At 38.9% G+C, this 19491-nt stretch overlaps 1 protein-coding gene across 6 annotated transcripts in view; it reads left to right on the top strand.

Moving 5' to 3' along the window:
- RABGAP1L (RAB GTPase activating protein 1 like) overlaps positions 1-19491 on the top strand; it is a 726671-nt gene that overhangs the window by 494250 nt on the left and 212930 nt on the right. For all 6 annotated transcript variants that reach the window (XM_042229119.1, XM_027975891.2, XM_060396625.1 and 3 more), the window contains one exon: positions 18095-18136. In XM_042229119.1, the coding sequence (XP_042085053.1) occupies positions 18095-18136 (42 nt within the window). The remainder of the gene's footprint in view (positions 1-18094; positions 18137-19491) is intronic.

Below are 19491 nucleotides of genomic sequence, written 5' to 3' on the forward strand. Positions count from 1 at the left end.
CCCCATTTTATTATTTAAGAATCTTACTTACAGAGAGGTTGAGACACTTGCCTAAGCTCTGAAACTTACGGTTTACACCACTAATGAATTCTACAGTGAATTTCCAGACTGTTTAATAGGAGTAATTTACTGTGTTTAAGTGGGAATGAATTTCACAGAATTAATTTCTGGAATTTCTCCCTATAATTATAGAACTTTTGCAACAACTTCTGTATTCTTGGGCTTCCCTGATGGCTCAGCAGGTAAAAAAATCCACCTGCAAAGCAGGAGATGCACCAAAGAGGGATTCAGTCCCCGAATCAGAAAGATCTCCTGGAGGAGGAAAATGGCAAGCTGCTCCATATTCTTACCTAGAAAACCTCACGGACAGAGGAGCCTGGTGGGCTATAGTCCATGGGGTTGCAAAGAGTTGGACGCTCCTGAGCGACTGACACACTCACTGTGATCCTATTGCTGCAGTGTCCTTTATTAATTAGGTCCCTTTGTTTTATTATAGCTCTTACTTTTAACTTGCTTTTTTGTTGTTGTTTTGTCATTCAGTAGATCTTCAGACCAAACTAACTGAACTAATTCTACTATTTTTTTTCCTAAATGGAGACATCTCCTCACCATAGCAGGTTGATCTGTGATTTCTTGTATAATTCCTTGACGTGCGGCCAGGATTTCTTAGAAAAGAACTTCCAGTATAAGTGATTCAACTATCTGCCACCTTTAGATACATATCTTTCTTTTGGTCAGTTCTTAATAAAGGAAAGAGCTCCCCATCTGTTCTATAGCTGGCATAATTGTGAATGACCTGAATTATATCCTGCTGCTGCTGCTGCTCCTAAGTTGCTTCAGTTGTGTCCAACTCTCTGCGACCCCAGAGACAGCAGCCCACCAGGCTCCCCCATCCCTGGGATTCTCCAGGCAAGAACACTGGAGTGAGTTGACATTTTCTTCTCCAGAATTATATCCTAGAGCAATCAAATGACTATTCTTCATGGTACTGAAGTCCTCAGTATTTGTTCCATGGTCACTAATTTCTAACAAAAAATGATTTGCTACATAAATCATAGTGCTTAATTGAAATTATACTGGAAGCTCATTTACTTTTTACTTTCTAAAAAAGTGTATAATTATTATGGCTCATGGGTCAGAGGTTGTAGATTTTATATATCCTTGATGTATGGATGGATAAGTAGAAAAGGGAAAATTGTACTCTATTATTATTAAAGATGCTGTACAAAAAATGCTTGACAGAAAACATCATTAAGCTATAGAAAATAGAACCTTTGCCAACTTCTAACTGTTTAGTATTCAAGGAAAATCAATGCTCATCAGAATATTTTGTTACATTTGAGAATCTGTCATTTCTGTTTTGTTTTGTAAACATTTTTAGTTTCAAGATTAAGTTTTCATATTGCAGTAAAAAATTACTACTATTTTCAAAAGCATGTGTATTGTCTCTTCTAGTAAGGAATGTGATTTCTGGTCAAGCGAATAATATGTATTTATGTTAAAATTTGGGGCACACTTGTAATTGATGAGCAAATGTTGACTTTCATTGGAATTTTTAAAAGAAATAATATTAATAGCTTGTTTTCTCTGAAATCTTTTCTATTACTAGTTCCACAAAATTAACTTGCTAAATTTAAATTTTGTTGCTTAGTTTTTCATTATGTGCTGTTCTTTTTTCACGATTAATCTGCCAGATTTTATTACTTTAAAATTTTGCTGTTGGCATTTTTATTGTGCTGAACTGAGTTTCTTGTATTTCTTATAGATTCAAAAATAGACAGTTGTATATAGTTTCCTACAAAATAGAATAATACCACCTGTATATAAATATGTACACATATATACCTGGAGATAAATCACTGAAGGCATTTGTGAAATTGGACAAGTAACTATTTTCAACAATTTTCAAAGTGGCTACTTTATATATTTTTCTGTTGACAAAAGATGGGGCATATAGATTTGCCTGCAGTGGATCCTAATGTTTATGTTTTATTAATCATTTTATTGGATATGCATCATATCTCTCCTTTATTTCTGCATTCATTGAGATAAAAGGTCAGATATTTTCCATTATAAAATTCACCCATGCGAAAGACTGTGAGTTTTCAGTGCATTGTTTTCTATACAGTCTGTTTTAGTTTCAACTTGTATTATATAGAATTATGCTTATATTTTATAATGTATGCTTTTTAGAATTTGTCATATATTTATTTTTAAATACATAAAACTTAATTTATCTTGATATTTTAAGCACATGAGTTTTTTTGCTTCAGTTCAGTTCAGTTGCTCAGTCGTGTCCAACTCTTTTCGACCCCATGAACCACAGCACACCAGGCCTCCCTGTCCATCACCAACTCCCAGAGTTCACCCAAACCTATGTCCATTGAGTTGATGATGCCATCCAACCATCTCATCCTCTGTGTCCCCTTCTCCTCCTGCCCTCAATCTTTTCCCAGCATCAGGGTCTTTTCAAATGAGTCAGCTCTTCACATCAGGTGGCCAAAGTATTGGGGTTTCAGCTTCAGCATCAGTCCTTGCAATGAATATTCAGGACTGATTTCCTTTAGGATGGACAGGTTGGATCTCCTTGCAGTCCAAGGGACTCTCAAGAGTCTTCTCCAACACCACAATTCAAAAGCATCAATTCTTCTACGCTCAGCTTTCTTTATAGTCCACCTCTCATATCCATACATGACCACTGGAAAAACCATAGCCTTGACTAGACTGACATTACTGACAAAGTAATGTCTCTGCTTTTCAATATGCTGTCTATGTTGGTCATAACTTTCCTTCCAAGGAGTAAGCATCTTTTAATTTCATGGCTGCAATCACCATCTGCAGTGATTTTGGAGCCCAGAAAAATAAAGTCAGCCACTGTTTCCACTGTTTCCCCATCTATTTGTCATGAAGTGATGGGACCAGATGGCATGATCTTAGTTTTCTGAATGTTGTGCTTTAAGCCAACTTTTTCACTCTCCTCTTTCACTTTCATCAAGAGGCTCTTTAGTTCCTCTTCACTTTCTGCCATAAGGGTGGTGTGATCTGCATATCTGAGGTTATTGATATTTCTCCCGGCAGTCTTGATTCCAGCTTGTGCTTCTTCCAATCCAGCATTTCTCATGATGTACTCTGCATATAAGTTAAATAAGCAGGGTAACAATATACAGCCTTGATGTACTCCTTTTCCTATTTGGAACCAGTCTGTTGTTCCATGTCCAGTTCTATCTGTTGCTTCCTGACCTTCATACAGATTTCTCAAGAGATAGGTCAGGTGGTCTAATATTCCCATTTCTTTCAGAATTTTCCACAGTTGATTGTGATCCATACAGTCGAAGGCTTTGTCGTAGTCAATAAAGCAGAAATAGATATTTTTCTGGAACTCTCTTGCTTTTTCGATGATCCAGCGTATGTTGGCAATTTGTCTCTGGTTCCTCTGCCTTTTCTAAAACCAGCTTGAACATCTGGAAGTTGTTGGTTCATGTATTGCTGAAGCCTGGCTTGGAGAATTTTAAGTATTGCTTTACTAGCGTGTGAGATGAGTGCAATTGTGTGGTAGTTTGAGCATTCTTTGACATTGCCTTTCTTTGGGATTGGAATGAAAACTGACCTTTTCCAGTCCTGCGGCCATTGCTGAGTTTTCCACATTCTCTGGCATATCGAGTGCAGCACTTTTACAGCATCATCATTCAGGATTTGAAATAACTCAACTGGAATTCCATCACCTCCACTAGCTTGTTCATAGTGATGCTTCCTAAGGCCCATTTGACTTCAGGTTCCAAGATGTCTGGCTCTAGGTGAGTGATCCCACCATCGTGATTATCTGAGTCGTGAAGATCTTTTTTGTACAGTTCTCCTGTGTATTCTTGCCACCTCTTCTTAAAATCTTCTGCTCTGTTAGGTCCCTACCATTTCTGTCCTTTATTTAGCCTATCTTTGCATGAAATGTTCCCTTGGCCTTGGCCAAGGGACACAAACAAACAAACTGGCAAACAAAACCTGAGAATGAACCCAGTGATATCCTCAGGCCATGCTGATGTTCTTTGGAGTCCCCATGGGAAACCTGGGAATCTGGAAACCTGAGCCTGTGCCTGGGAGCATAGCGAACAGTTTGATTCTTGTGTTTACCTGCTTAGAGATAAATTTCTGTGCTTTTTGCAATAAAATAAGTTTTCCATCTTTAAAAAAAGAAAAAAGAAATGTTCACTTAGTATCTCTAATTTTCTTGAAGAGATCTCTAGTCTTTCCCATTCTGTTATTTTCCTCTATTTCTTTGCATTGATCACTGAGCAAGGCTTCCTTTTTTTTTTTTTTTTTTTTTTTTTTGCGTAGTTCAAGTAAAATCTGGTATATTGATTTACTCATTGTAGAAGCATTGACCTTCTATTCTTAGTGGATTATTACCTACAATAATGTACTTGGAAGGACCATTCATTAGAGAATTGAATATGTTCCAGTTTTTTTATAACACGATTAGTATTAATAGATTGCAGAGAGATTATTTAATATCTTCGTTTATTTGATCACAAGTTCTAAAAAGCTATACTGAGCTCCATATCAGCGTTATTTTTTAAAGATATATTAGTTGCTTCTATTTCTACCATCATCTTCAGCTAGATTCCATACCTCTTAATTAAATAATGCTACAGTGCAACACACAATATTTTCAGTGACATTTAATATTAATGTTTGAATAAGAACTTTCCACATGTGACCTTTAGAAACATTTTAAATCATATGAAATAGCTATAAGCAGACTCTAAGGCATCTTAAGACGTGCTTGTTAGAGGCATTGTGCTATGATTCCCACACTTGGCTACATATTATAATTACCTGACCCCCACTCAGACCAATAAAATTAGACCTGGGAGTGTTAGGAAAGCTCCCCAGGTGATTCTAATGAGCAGTTGTCTTGCTAACTTTAGGTAATCCTCTGTTCTCAGTCTGAATTCATGTTAGAGCCTCTTGACAAGTTCTTAAAAATACAAGTGGACAGGCTCTAACCTGGAGAAATTGTTATCTGAGGTGGAACTCCTGCATCTGTGGGTCATAAAAGTAGCACAGGTGATTCTAATGAAAATCCTGGATTGAGAACCGCTCATCTAATGACAAAAGAACTGTATCACAAGGAAACTTAACCATTCCAGTTCTAATTCTGTGAATTAAGACAGATCACCTAATGTATTTGAGGTTCCTTTGTAAAATAGAGGTATTACCATTAGCTTATATAGCACCAGATATTGTTCCAGTTGAATGAAACAGTGTACTCAGAAGTTCTTTGTGATAAAGCCTCTATGAGATGGTAGCAGTGAGAGTGTACCATGTAGTGGCTTCTGTAAAGTGGTACATATAGTTTATTTCTAAGTCCTGTGTGGGTTTTGGCAGAAAGAAGCTACATCTATCTCTGAAGCAGAAAGAAATTTGGGTTCTTTGGCTATCTCCAGGGTATATTACCCTGGTTTTTAAAGTTTGCCCTACATTTTTTATTCAGACCAGGCTGCTAACGGCTCTCACTGGTAGAAGACCAGCAGTGGAGAGGAAGATGGAGCTGCCCCATGTAGAGATTTGAAACATTTGTGAATTCCTGTAATTAGTAACATTCTTCTTATACCTCCACAGAGACATGGTGGGCAGCTCTGGAGTTGTTTACCTGATTTAACTTTTCATTCTCTTTTCCAGTGCTTTCCTCCTATATCTCTTCCACCTCTACTGTCCGTAGTGTTTAAGCATCACCAACATTTACCCATATACTAAGTGAGGACAGAAGAAAGAGAAAGGGTCTCCAAAGATGAATACACTCATTAATGGTTTCCTACCATGACACAAACTTCAGGACTTCAGCTATGGAGGGTTAAGAGTCACCTGTGCAAGGCACTCCCTGGTGTGTTAGCCTAGATGCAACTTACCACTGGATTCATCAATCAAGCAAAATTATATGCAATTTCTTGAGGCTTTTAAATGCTCTCCACTGTATATTTGACTGAAAATTCTTATTTTGTTTCATTTTTTGACATGACTCTGCTTTGCGATTACTTAAAATATCAGTTCTTACTTATCTCTGAAGACGGTGATTACTTTGTGATTGGTTTTGTTTTCCTGATGCACTATACTGTAGTTTTCAGATTTGTAAAGAGATGGTGAACCTTCTGGGACAGAAAAAGATGAACAGTAACATCCTATAATTTAGTGTTACTATCAAAGAGCTTACTTTTTTAATATTTAAGGAGGAACTGAATATAAAATGTTTATCTCTTCAAATAACCTGAAAAGCAGGCTCAGCAACCAAAAAAGTAAAAAGTATGTAGTTAATATCAAGAAATTGTAGGAAGAAATTAGTTTGAAGAACATTTCATGAATTTTAATTTTCATCAAAGATTTTTTCCTTGATCCTGACAACCCTATTTATATCATCCCTTTATTCAGCTAATTCTGAGTACCTCCTCTGTTCCAGGTATGGAGGGTCCTAAGTGATGGAAATACACCAGTAAAGACAGGCAGGTTTCTACCCTTGTGTAACTTACAAGGAAATAGAGACTGGTGAATGAGTAATTACCCATCAGTAGACTGAATGCTGGAGAAGGCAATGGCACCCCACTCCAGTACTCTTGCCTGGAAAATCCTATGGATGGAGGAGCCTGGTGGGCTGCAGTCCATGGGGTTGCTAAGTGTCGGACATGATTGAGTGACTTCACTTTCATGCATTGGAGAAGGAAATGGCAACCCACTCCAGTGTTCTTGCCTGGAGAATCCCAGGGACAGGGGAGCCTGGTGAGCTGCTGTCTATGGGGTCACACAGAGTCGGACACGACTGAAGCGACTTAGCAGCAGCAGCAACAGACTGAATGCTGTGATGTGGAGAGCATAGGTGTTTTGAAAGAACTCTATTGAGGGGTGCCTAACCTAGCAATGGAAAGCCAGAAACCCTCCCAGAGGAATTAGCATCAATCCCAGACCTAAACAAGGAGAACGCTAATTAAGAGAAGACGGGAGAATGTTCCAGGTAGAGGAAAACACCATACAGAAAGGTCCAGAGGCTCAGGGCATGGTCTCATATGGGGGAATATCTTAAAAACCTATTTTTAATCTCCCCACAGCTGTTAGATCACTAAGGAGGGTGGGATACAGGGGGAGTTGGGTACCACCAGTGGAACCCGTAACAAGCAGCAGGGGGCAGAGTGCCATTCCCTCCTGACATGGTAGGTGATGCGGTAGCAGCCCATGAGAGCCTTATCAAAGAGGACTTTACAGTCTACCAGTAGGTCTAACTCCAGCGCTCTTGCCTGGAAAATCCCCTGGATGGAGGAGACTGGTGGGCTGCAGTCCATGAGGTTGCTAAGAGTCGGACATAACTGAGTGACTTCACTTTCACTTTTCACTTTCATGCATTGGAGAAGGAAATGGCAATCCACTCCAGTGTTCTTGCCTGGAGAATCCCAGGGACGGGGGAGCCTGGTGGGCTGCCGTCTATGGGGTCGCACAGAGTTGGACACTACTGAAGCGACTTAGCAGCAGCAGCAGCAGCAGCAGATTAGCACGGTAAAGGGAAACACCTGTTTTTCCCTCCTGTCATAGGGGAAAATCTCAGTTAAGTGAATCACCTGTGTTTCTTCTCTGTGTGTTTCCTTTGCTCGCACACTCCTAACACTCAACATGGAACACTTCTGACACTTTGAGTCTCCCAATGTGTGGCTGTTTTTTCCCACACCAAGCAATTCCCTGCAACACCACTTGGGTGTCCCACAATTTACCTCAATTCCAGCACTATCTACCTGGATATAGTGTCAGGTCCCACAGGTTAAAGTCTTGCTCCCCCAACACTGTGCTCCCACCCTACCTCAGATTCCAGGTGCAAGTAGTAGCTCCCCCAGGTCACCCACAATTCTGTCCATTTTGGCTGGACGTCAGAGGCTCCTTTGACCCCCTTCTCATGTTCAATTAATTTGCTAGAGGGGGAACTCAGGGAAACATTTACTTAGACCTTTCCCAGTTTATTAAAGAGTGTGATAAAGGATACAAATAAGAGCCAATTGAAGAGATGCATAAGACAAGGTCTGATGGGGTCCTGAGCGCAGTGTCCCCATGGAGTTGAGGTGCATTACTCTCCCAGAGTGGATGTGTTCATCAACCTAGGAGCTTTTCAAAGCCCATACTACTGGGATTTTTATGGAGGATTCATAACACAGGCTTAATTGATCATTAACTTTATTTTCAACCCTTCTCCCTCCTCAGGAGGGTGTGAAGTAGACCCGGAAATTCCAAGCTCCAATCTTGGCTTGGTCTTTCAGTGACCAGTCCTCATCCAGGAGCCATCCAGGAACCTACCCACAGTTGCTTCACTAGAACAAAAGACACTTATATCACTCAGGAAATTACAGAGGTTTCAAGAATCCTGTGTCAGGAACTGGGGTCAAAGACCAAGTAGTAGAACAGAGATGCTCCCAGTGTTCTTATCACTTTGGAAATTACTGGAGCTCTGTGCCAGAGGCCAATATGTGTTTTCTGTTGTCTCAGAAGCGTATATTTAATGTCACTCAAGTTGGTATATTAATATATACCTTTAGTAATAAACTGATACACTCTCACATATCTCTTAGCTACTGGTCTTCTGGAACCATGTTTAGTCTGAAGATGCAGTATTAAAATATCTCCATTGTTAATTCAGCTAACTTTTAAAATGTCTCCTCACTTTAAATTAATAGTTTCAGATTTGAGGAAAGTGTATAGTGTACCATGGTCCTTTCAAACACTGTCTCTGCAGACAGACTGCCTGTCTTAAATCCTAGCTTCAATGATTTATGTGTGATCTTGAGTGAATTAATGAACCTTCAGCAGTGTGTTTCAATTTCTACATCACTTATACATCTATATCCCTCTCATCTCTTACCTTTTTTTAGTTTAAAAGAAAGGTGAAGGTATAGGTACAAGAATTCTGATAGAAATCATATATACTTTCTGGCTTCTAGGTGAGTTAGGCCTATGGAAATTAGCAGGAGATAGGAGGAAGGAAAGAATCAAGGTCAGCTGGTAGTTAGAAATTGGTGAGGATACTTTGTCCTTATGGAGGGCATCAATAACACCTCTGCAGCATGGAATGGTTGACAGATAACTATAGCTAGAAGACAACATAATCCAAGGCTCATCATGACTTAAGGGGATTTGAGGAGAACAAAGGGTGATTGCCAGAGTTCATTGCCAATAGGGCATCTTTATAGAAACTACAACATGTTTTCCAGGCCATACTTCTTTTTTTGCCCAGGGACAATGTTGTCTGTTCACATTTTTATCTCATATTCTTTTCCTGTCCTTGGAAGAGGATAACTTATCCATCCTTGTAAACTTACAAATGCTAGTATATACTAAACAGTTCTCAGAGTGCCTGGCACACAGATTTGATGAATACTTGTTAAAAAAAACCGTGATTTATTTCTCTTATTTTACATGTTTGTTTTTGAAAGGTTTATTTATTTCAGATGTCACTAACTTCTAAGAGTTCTTCCCTGAGTCACGCATAATTAAGGATTCAGATTGTAGATATACCGCTTTTCAGTCGCTGTTGTTCAGTTGCTCAGACATGTCTGACTACTTTGCGACCCCATGGACTACAGCATACCAGGCTTCGTGGTTCTTCACTATCTCCCTGAGTTTGCTTAAACTCATGTCCATTGAATCCATGATGCCATCCAACCATCTCATCCTCTTGTAGTCCCCTACTCCTCCTGCCCTCTGTCTTTCCTAGCATCCGGGTCTTTTCCAATGAGTCAGTTCTTCCCATCAAGTGGCCAAAGTATTGGAGCTTCACTTTCAGCATCAGTCCTTCCAATGAGTATTCAGGGTCGATTTCCTTTAGGATTGACTGGTTTGATCTCTTTGCTGTCCAAGGGACTCTCAAGAGTCTTCTCCAGCACCAGTTTGAAAGCATCAATACTTCGGCATTCAGCGTTATTTATGGTCCAACTCTCACATCCATACATGACTGCTGAAAAAACCATAGATGTGACTACACAGATTTTGTTGGCAAAGTGATGTCTCTGCTTTTCAGTACACTGTCCAGGTTCATCATAGCTTTTCCTCCAAGAAGCAAGGGTCTTTTAGTTTCATGGCTGCAGTCACCATCCACGCTGATTTTGGAGCCCAGGGAAATAGTCTGCCACTGTTTCCGTTGTTTCCCCATCTATTTACCATGAAGTGGTGGAACCAGATGCCATGATCTTAGTTTTTTGAATGTTGAGTTCACTGAAAAAATGAATCCCTGGTGGTCCAGGAATTGGTTGACTTAACTTGTGGTCCAGTGGTTGAGAATCCACTGGATTCTGTCTTCTAATGCAGGGGACGCAGGTTCTATCCCTGGTCTGGAAACTAGGATCATGTGTGTGGCAGGGCAACTGAGCTCACAGGCCACAAGTAGAGAGAAGCCCATGTGCCACAAGGAAAGATCCTGTATGCTGCAACTAAGACCTGAGGCAGCCAGAACTAAAGTAAATAAATAGAATATTAAAAACAAACAGATCTAAGTCAAGCAAAGACTAAACTGACGCAGTCATGTTACATTTACTTCTTATCCCTCCCCCTTCTCAAACTCTTCTTCACCGCTCTACTTGGGAAAAAATTAACAAAGAAGTCTATAACAAAAATGGAGAATATTTAATAAAACTGGGGGAAGGAAGGGTGACAATCCTCCAAGTTTTTTCGTATTTTATATTATTTTAGTGAATTAGTTGTAGACATAAGGGAGGACTTAGCCATGAGGGTTTTAACACATTAGTACGTAAATGAATTTGTATGCAAAGCTTCTATGAAAGTCTCAGAAATCTTTTTTTTTTTTTTTCTTTTTTTTGGGGGTAAAGCTGCTTCTTGGTTTTCAGTGCTACAATCCTGCCCTCTAGTGGGCATCCAGAAAGAAACCAAAAGCCAGAACATTGCATCATTTTACTTACTACTCCATCGAAGTACATTGTTTAGTCATTCTAAAAAAAAATTGAACTTGTAAAGTACTTATAATACAAGAAGCACAGAATAAAGTAAAATACTTTTTTGGCTAACATTTACAATGTTCTTGCTATAGGACCTATATTTAAGAGCACCCAGTATTTACTTCTTTGTATTTGCATGGTAATTATCTGTCACTTTCTCTTTTCTGTGGGGGGGAAAAAAAGAATTTCAGTGCAGATCACAGAAGTAAGAAATTGATCAAAGAGAAGCCAAAGGGATTCTTTCTGATTACCAGATGTTACAAACTATGCCAAATCTGAATGACTTTAAAACAATGATTTTGGAGCAAGACATTATTGATATTATGTAGCTTCCTGATAAAATGGTCTGACACAGCATTGATTTTGAGGTATTTGTGCTGAGAATACATAATCTAAGTTTAATCATAAAGAAACATCAGACAGATCAAATTGAGGGGCATTCTACAAAATAACTGGCCAGTACTGTTGACAAGTCAGTTCAGTTCAGTTCAGTCACTCAGTCGTGTCTGACTCTTTGTGACCCCATGAATCACAGCACACCAGACCTCCCTGTCCATCACCATCTCCCGGAGTTCACTCAGACTCACGTCCATCGAGTCAGTGATGCCATCCAGCCATCTCATCCTCTGTTGTCCCCTTCTCCTCCTGCCCCCAATCCCTCCCAGCATCAGAGTCTTTTCCAATGAGTCAGCTCTTTGCATGAGGTGGCCAAAGTACTGGAGCTTCAGCTTTAACATCATTCCTTCCAAAGAAATCCCAGGGTTGATCTCCTTGAGAATGAACTGGTTTGGATCTCCTTGCAGTCCAAGGGACTCTCAAGAGTCTTCTCCAATACCACAGTTCAAAAGCATCAATTCTTCGGCGCTCAGCCTTCTTCACAGTCCAACTCTCACATCCATACATGACCACAGGAAAAACCAGTGAAAGATAGACTGAAAACTATCCCAGAAGAAAAACTAAAGAGACATGACAACTAAATTCAATGTATGATCAAGATTCGATCCTGGACCAGGAAAAAAAATTGTTAGTGGGACATTTAACAAAATTTGAATACAACTTTCTTGATTTTGGTGATTGTAGTGTGGTTTCATAAGATGTTAACATTTGGTAAAGCTGGGTGAAGGGTGAGCAGGAAACTCTTGACACTATTTTTGCAAATTTTTTCCAAGTTATAAATTATTTCAAAGTGAAAGTTTTTTTAAAAAATTGAGAACATCTGTTTATTTTATTGACAATTTCATAACTCAGGAATTTGGGAAGACTTTATTTGTGTGCTTCATCTCTGATCCACTTGGCATCAGCTGGGCACCTGAGGCTGGAGGATTCACTTTCAAGATGACATCTTCACTCACATCTTCACTCACCAGGGTGTTCCTTGGCCCCTTTCTGTGCATGGCATGTGTCCTGCACGTTCTTTGCTCTGTGTTCAGCCTCTTAGAGCATGGGAGTCTAAGTGTAATTGCACTTCTTACTTGGTGACTGGCTTCCAGGAGGGCACTCCAAGAAATAGGATGTGGAAGTCATCAATCAGTGTCTTACAAGACCTGAGCCCAGAATATTGGTATAGCTTCACTTCTATCATATTCTGTTGGTCAAAGCAATAATACAGTCCAACCAGATTCAAGAGGAAAGGACCAAGACTCTGCCTCTCAGTGGGAAAGTGTCTGAGAATTATGACCACCCGTGGCTCAGATGGTAAAGTGTCTGCCTGTAATGTGAGAGACCTGGGTTTGATCCCTGGGTCAGGAAGATCCCCTGGAGATGGAAATGGCAACCCACTTCAGTACCTTTGCCTGGAAAATCCCATGGACGGAGGAGCCTGGTAGGTTATAGTCCATGGGGTCGCAAGGAGTTGGACACGACTGAGCGACTTCACTTCATTCATAACAGATATTTCACCAAAATCTCACTGGCTTCGCAATAGAGATGGAATTGGTGAAAAAAAAGCACAGACTTTTTTTTTGTCCAACATACATAGATTCTAACCCTAGCTTTACCATTTACTAACAGTGTGATGAGTTGACTCATTGGAAAAGACTCTGATGCTGGGAGGGATTCGGGGCAGGAGGAGAAGGGGACGACAGAGGATGAGATGGCTGGATGGCATCACCGACTCAATGGACATGAGTTTGCGTGAACTCTGGGAGTTGGTGATGGACAGGGAGGCCTGGTGTGCTGCAGTTCATGGGGTTGCAAAGAGTAGGACACGACTAAGCGACCGAACTGAACTGAACTGAACAGTGTGATGTCCATGATCCTCAATTTCCTTATCTCTAAAATTGTGGCGGTAACGTAAATGCCCTGGAGTATTGAGAGACCTAGTGAAAACAATATATAAAATATAAGATATGGCAGGCAATAAATATGCAAACCTAATAATAATTGCTAGTGTTTATTGAATACTTAGTAAGTGCTCAGTTCATTTAATATGCTTTCTAAATGCTGTCTCAGTGAGTCATTGCCCCATCCTGGAGTGACGTGTCCCACACTGGTTCAAAAAGAGCAGCACCCATTTCTTCCAGCTTCGGTGGTGTTCGTCCTTGAGTCTGCTCCGTTTACCTGTCTGATCATTTTTCACTGCCTTGTTGCTTGGATCTCCATTTCCACATGCTGTTTATTTCCCATTTGTGTTGCTCCCTGAGGACCCAAGTGCTGATGCACGTTTGGCACTTTTTTGACACTGCCTTCTCCGCGTTTGTTCTCAGTGCTGTCAGTGCGGTTCTCGACAGCTTCTCACCCAATCTGTCAGCCCCCTCTGAGCCCGTGATTGCCTGCTCATCAGAGCCAAGACACTCGTGTCTTTGTTTCAGTGAGTGCTCTGCTGTCAGCCTCCCTTGATACAGGGTGGTGGGTGCTCAGTTGTTGGCCTACCCAGGAACATGACGTTCTGCACTTTGGAGCAATTATTTAATTTGAGGCAATTACTTGTAGGTGTTCTTTAAAGTGAAGATTTTTGCAGGCTGTGACTGAATTTTGATACAGCAGCTTCCCAGGCAGTTAAGGAGCTACTGCATACCCAGAAGGTTGTCAGTCAGTCTGTTGTCACTGGATAAATGTGGTGACCCTTTATTTTCACAGCAAGCTGAGTTTCTATTGCTTCACGTCCTGCAAGCAGTCAGATGATTTTTGTGTTTTTAATATGGAGACAAATAATAAAATTTGGTTTTGAGAGAGGTCACCTATTATTAATCTTTCTCCTCCTTGCTCTCAAAATATTCTTGCCTTTAAATAGGAAGAATCACTTTAGTCCTTTAAGAATTAAAAGCCACATTAAATAATACTCAGCTCAGGTATTCATTCATTCAGCCATCTTCTCTTAACAGTGGTTATGAATATAACTTCTAGTGTTATACTATAGGTTAAAATCCACTTAAGAGCTGTATGATCTTAGGAAATATAATTTGACTTCTCTAAATGTAATTTTTTTGTGGGTAAAATGGAATTTCAGGTTGTTGTGGGACTAAATAAGGACGTGTTTATGGTGTAATTAATTTAGATCTTGACATGTAGGAAATAGTCAATGGATATTGACTCATTTATTATCTTGCCCTTGGAGTTAGACTTTGCATATAAATGGTAAGTAGCCATGACAGTGTATTTACCTGTTATTTTCACTCTTAATAATTCTTTAAGTACCTTAGCCCTTTCAGTCCTACTAGGAACACTTATTTACCCCTCAGTGAAAAACAAATTGTTATAGATTACATATTTCTGAAGAGGGAGGCATCTTGAAAGTGTAGGACATCTTTTCTTTAAAAAGAATTTTTTTTAATATATTTCAGCTTAATTAGACAAATGTTGGACCATGTAAGAGTAAGTGGACAATGAAATAATGGGGCATTTAGTTCATTTGGTGGCTTGGAAGAGTGAATGGTTGTTTGCTTACAATGTACTTCATTGTTGGCTAGTAGGCTGAGGACCAAAGCTTCCACTGACATTGCCATCTTAAAAGAAACCTACTTGTGCTGCCTGAATGCTGGTCTATGGAGGTTGCTATCATTTAATGATACCTCTAATTATATTCCTAAATGGGAATAAGTCTTATCTAAAAGAGAAAAATAAATAATTTAAATATCTAACTAAAGTTGCCTTTTTTATTCTATTAGGAAATCAGGATACATTTTGTAGTGAAATAAAGAACTTGGCAGGATAGCGTGTTTATTCTAATTTCCAGCAATCTAGAGGTCTGAAAATATTGTGCCTTTGTTTGTATAGTCTGGCCACACTATTGTACTTCAGTTTAAAGCTTATGAAGTCTTTACTTTTCTTCATTTTTTATGATAACATCTAGGGTTTCACATAAGCAGGTACATTATGAACTTATTTAAAGAATTTATTTGTATAAAATTTTCTAATAAATGAAAGTTACCTCTTTAGCTGCCCAAACTTAAAAAACTACTTTTTATTTGAAACACAGACTATGCTTTCTTAAGCATAGTGTTTCAAATATAACATAAGCATTCATTAATATTTCTGAGATTATCACAGTAAACTAATGTTAGCAACTGAAGGGCTATTGACGTCATTAGATGAGCCCAGATAGGTATATATTTTTTTTAAAGTTTACCTTCTATCAAGTATAATATTTTGATTCTGATAACTGTCTCTATAGGCTGTGTTCTAATCTCATCTAGCACATACTTTGTCTTTTAGCTTGCTACTTCTGATATTTGTAAACAATAAAATCATGCTAGTTGCTTCAGTCGTACTGACTCTTTGGGACCCCATGGACCATAGTCCGCCAGGCTCCTCTGTTCATAGGATTCTTTGGCAAGAATACTGGGGTGGATTGCCATTTCCTTCTCCAGAGGATCTTCCTGACCCAGGGATCAAACCCAGGTCTCCTGCACTGCAGGCAGATTTTTTACTAATTCTAAATGTGAGTGAAATTAAAATTTGAATAAGTTTTTTCCTTGCTATTAGCAAGAGCTGTTTTGGTTATTTACAGATTCTTTTTTTCCCTAAATTCTTCTTTGTGTGTTCCATAGCTCAGTTGTCCGATAGTTTGAGATCATTGAAGAAAATGTTTCTTACTATTATTTGATGGTGACTCTACACATTGGTCTAGTTGGGTCCATATGGAAAAGAATAAATCCCAGAAAACTTGGAGATACCTAGTTAAATCATTTAGTTAAATCATTTGGTCATCAAATAAGCACTTATTATATATATTACACCAACACTGTGAGGTGAAAATGCCATTAGACTACTCATTTGGGAGGCTTTGGAGAATGATCCTAGCCTGCAACTACTAAATGCATATATGAATTAGGTAATCAAGTTCATACTCTGAAAAATGAGAATCATAATACAGGTTGCTGTGTGGAGCCCTAGATTTCACTCTTTCTATGAAAGCATGGAGGTGGGGGAAATGTTTGGCAGGGAGGTCAAGAGCATAGCAAAGTTGACTGAACATGGAATGGAATATTCTGAAGGGGTCTGGAAGGGAGATGGAAGGGTAGGAGATGTGGCAGAGCTTTATGGGGATTAGAGAACTAGAGACAAGAGGTGCTTACATAGTAACAGCAATTGAAAAAAAAAAAACAACTAAGAATCAGAGACATTGTGGATTTGGTCTTCATGGCAGGTTGATCAGCACAGCACTCCGGTTGGACTATGCCTAGTGGTTGTGGTGTGGGGGATGGAGGGAATGTGGAGCAGGGCCTACAAGTAGGCAGCAGCTAGAGGGCGAGGATCCAAATTTAGATTAGGAAAGCAAATTCCGCTTAATTGTAACCCAAGTTGTTTTTAAATTATTATTATTGTTACTATTATAGTGGTATCTCTCTTTTTTCTAATGGTGATCAAAACTAGTCTAGAATCATTGCTTGGTGTGGTAATGAACTCTTTGTCAATTTGATTTTGTCTCCTGGCCTGATTATGCGTTTTACTGCTTTGGTTTCTAAAGAATTAACTCAGTACATTCAAAACTTTCAGCCGCATATTTTGTGTTTATCATTCATCTCTTCTGCCATTACATCATATGTTCGGTAGTTGAGTGTGAGAGAGTCTCGTATTATAACAGGAAGATACTCTAATTTCCTAGTCCTAATCCTTGCTTCTGATTTTGGAGATAATAAAAGGATGGTTCATTAGGAGTTCTTTGCATAGCACATCTAGTACAATTCCATGTCCAAAAGGTAGTTTAGATTATACTTGTGACCAAGCTGAAGAGGGCATACCACGTAGTTATGAGAAGATATGAATTTATGGGAGATATCAGCTCAAATTTGAAAGGTCTTTTTTCTCGTGAATGATGACTTGCATGGCAAAGAAACAGCATATTCTGTGGCAGTTTTGTTTCTGCCTCTGTCATCTTGAGCATTTAAGATTCCTTTCTCTTGACTTTTATATCTCAACATCTCACTCAGAGTCAAAATTCAGCTCCAGTGTGGCTTCTTAGCAAGCTATTTAATTTTTTTTTATTATTCCTGAAGAAATGTTGCTCTGGTTTTCAGGAAGAAAAAGACAAGTCTAGCAGATAGCCACTAATTACAACTTCTGCTGCTGCTAAGTCGCTTCAGTCGTGTCCGACTCTGTGCGACCCCATAGACGGCAGCCCACCAGGCTCCGCCATCCCTGGGATTCTCCAGGCAAGAACACTGGAGTGGGTTGTCATGTTGTACAAATACTTCTTGAAAACAAACACTAAAACGAAAAAACAGTTAGAATGGTAGGTAGTGGAGATCCAGGGTGATGCTTACAACTCCCCTCATATAGTCTGCCTCGGTTACCAGCAACACTTTTTGTTCTGTTTTGTTTTCCACGGGCAGTGTAACCATATAACACAGATAGGACTTAGAGATTTCACTTAATAATTTTAGACTACAGTGTCACTGTCATTTTGATCAAGGAACTTGACTTTTCCAGGCCTTGAACCAGAAATAGACTGAAGAAAAGTAATTTACTGTAAAAACAATAATTTTATGTGAGCACCAATTAAAAAGGACCTAAAATTTATAATAAGCCTCTCAGAGAAGAAAAATACCTTAAAAAATATCATTTAATTATTATTGTATGTGGAAATGAAAAAAATCAGATTTTATTAATGATATGTGGAGGTCTTGGGAAAATAAAAAATGGTGATAGATGTGATTATTGATTTTGACTCTCTTTTTCTGTTTCAGGGTTTGAACATAATCTTTCATGTAGCCTTGGCTCTCCTAAAGGTAAGTCCGTTTTTATGTTTAACCAAACTATCTTATCTCTCTGCCCTTGGAACTGAGCATCATTCAGTTTACAACCTTTGACTCATTCTAGATTCTAGAACACAAAAAAACGACTTCTCTGAGGAACTCTGCTCTTCTCTCCTTCTCCCATCTTTTGTTGTTGTGTATTTTAAGTTTGATTTTCTTATAATCCATTTAATCTTGCTATCATAACACTCTTTTCAGTAGCATGTAAAAATATTTCCATTCATTCGAGTTGGATGATATGAGAAAAAGTTAAAATCTGTTCTCTGTCAAAATGATGCCAGCTTTTTCCTTAAAATGCTTCTTACCATAATGACATCTCTAAAGGTAGCTAAACATATAATTGAATTATTAGAAAGCTTCTGTAATATGCTGACTAAAAAAGAAACTGCTACTTGCAATTTGCAGTTCTTTCTCTGATAGCTAGAAATTTATAGGACATGTCAGAATTCAATTATAATTACCTCTTTGGATTTTATATCAACATATCAATGCAACTTCAAAAGTGTGGTAATAGCAAGACATTTGCCACAGAGTTGATGAAAATAACCTGATTGGTTTTTGTCCTTTGGTTAAAAATGAAGTTCTGTTATTGAAAGTGAAAATTGCCCTGTTTATAAAAAGATGCAGGCTCACCCTTTTCCGAGTAAGTGAAAGTGAAGTTGCTCAGTCGTGTCCGACTCTTTGCGACCCCATGGACTGTAGCCTACCAGGCTCCTCCCTCCAAGGGATTCTCCAGGCAGGAGTACTGGAGTGGGTTGCTGTTTCCTTCTCTAGGGGATCTTCCTGATCCAGGGATCAAACCCGGGTCTCCTGAATTCCAGGCATACTCTTTAACCTCTGAGCCACCAATCAGTGCTTTACAATTTTCCTAGTAAAATGTAGTTGTTAAAATTGCAAACACCAGACTCAGATAGATTTGGTTCTAATTTCAGCTCTGGTGTATGACCTTAGGCAAATTACTCATAGTGCTCAGACCTTGAGTTTTGAGATAATAATGAAAACTAATTCATAGGATTGCTAAATAATAGGATCCGTAAAATCCCTTAACATAAAGTAAAGTTGTATTGCCTAATAAATGGTAGCTGTCATTATTGTGATCACTGTTATATTCATGAAGTTACTCAGAATTTATTACTAGATTCCCCATAAATCTTCTACATTTCCCCAAAGATCATAACTTGAAGCTTCAGAGAACCTCTTGATATTTTAGGAGAGCTTTTCTGCTTAACCATTAAAAACTTTTATCCAAAGCAAAGGCATCACATTACATGGGCCTTATATAACTCAAGACATGGGCTACTGCTCCTTATCTCTTATTGTGTTAAAAT

Source organism: Ovis aries, chromosome 12 (genome assembly GCF_016772045.2).
Source record: "Ovis aries strain OAR_USU_Benz2616 breed Rambouillet chromosome 12, ARS-UI_Ramb_v3.0, whole genome shotgun sequence".
NCBI classification, from domain to species: Eukaryota; Metazoa; Chordata; class Mammalia; order Artiodactyla; family Bovidae; genus Ovis; species Ovis aries.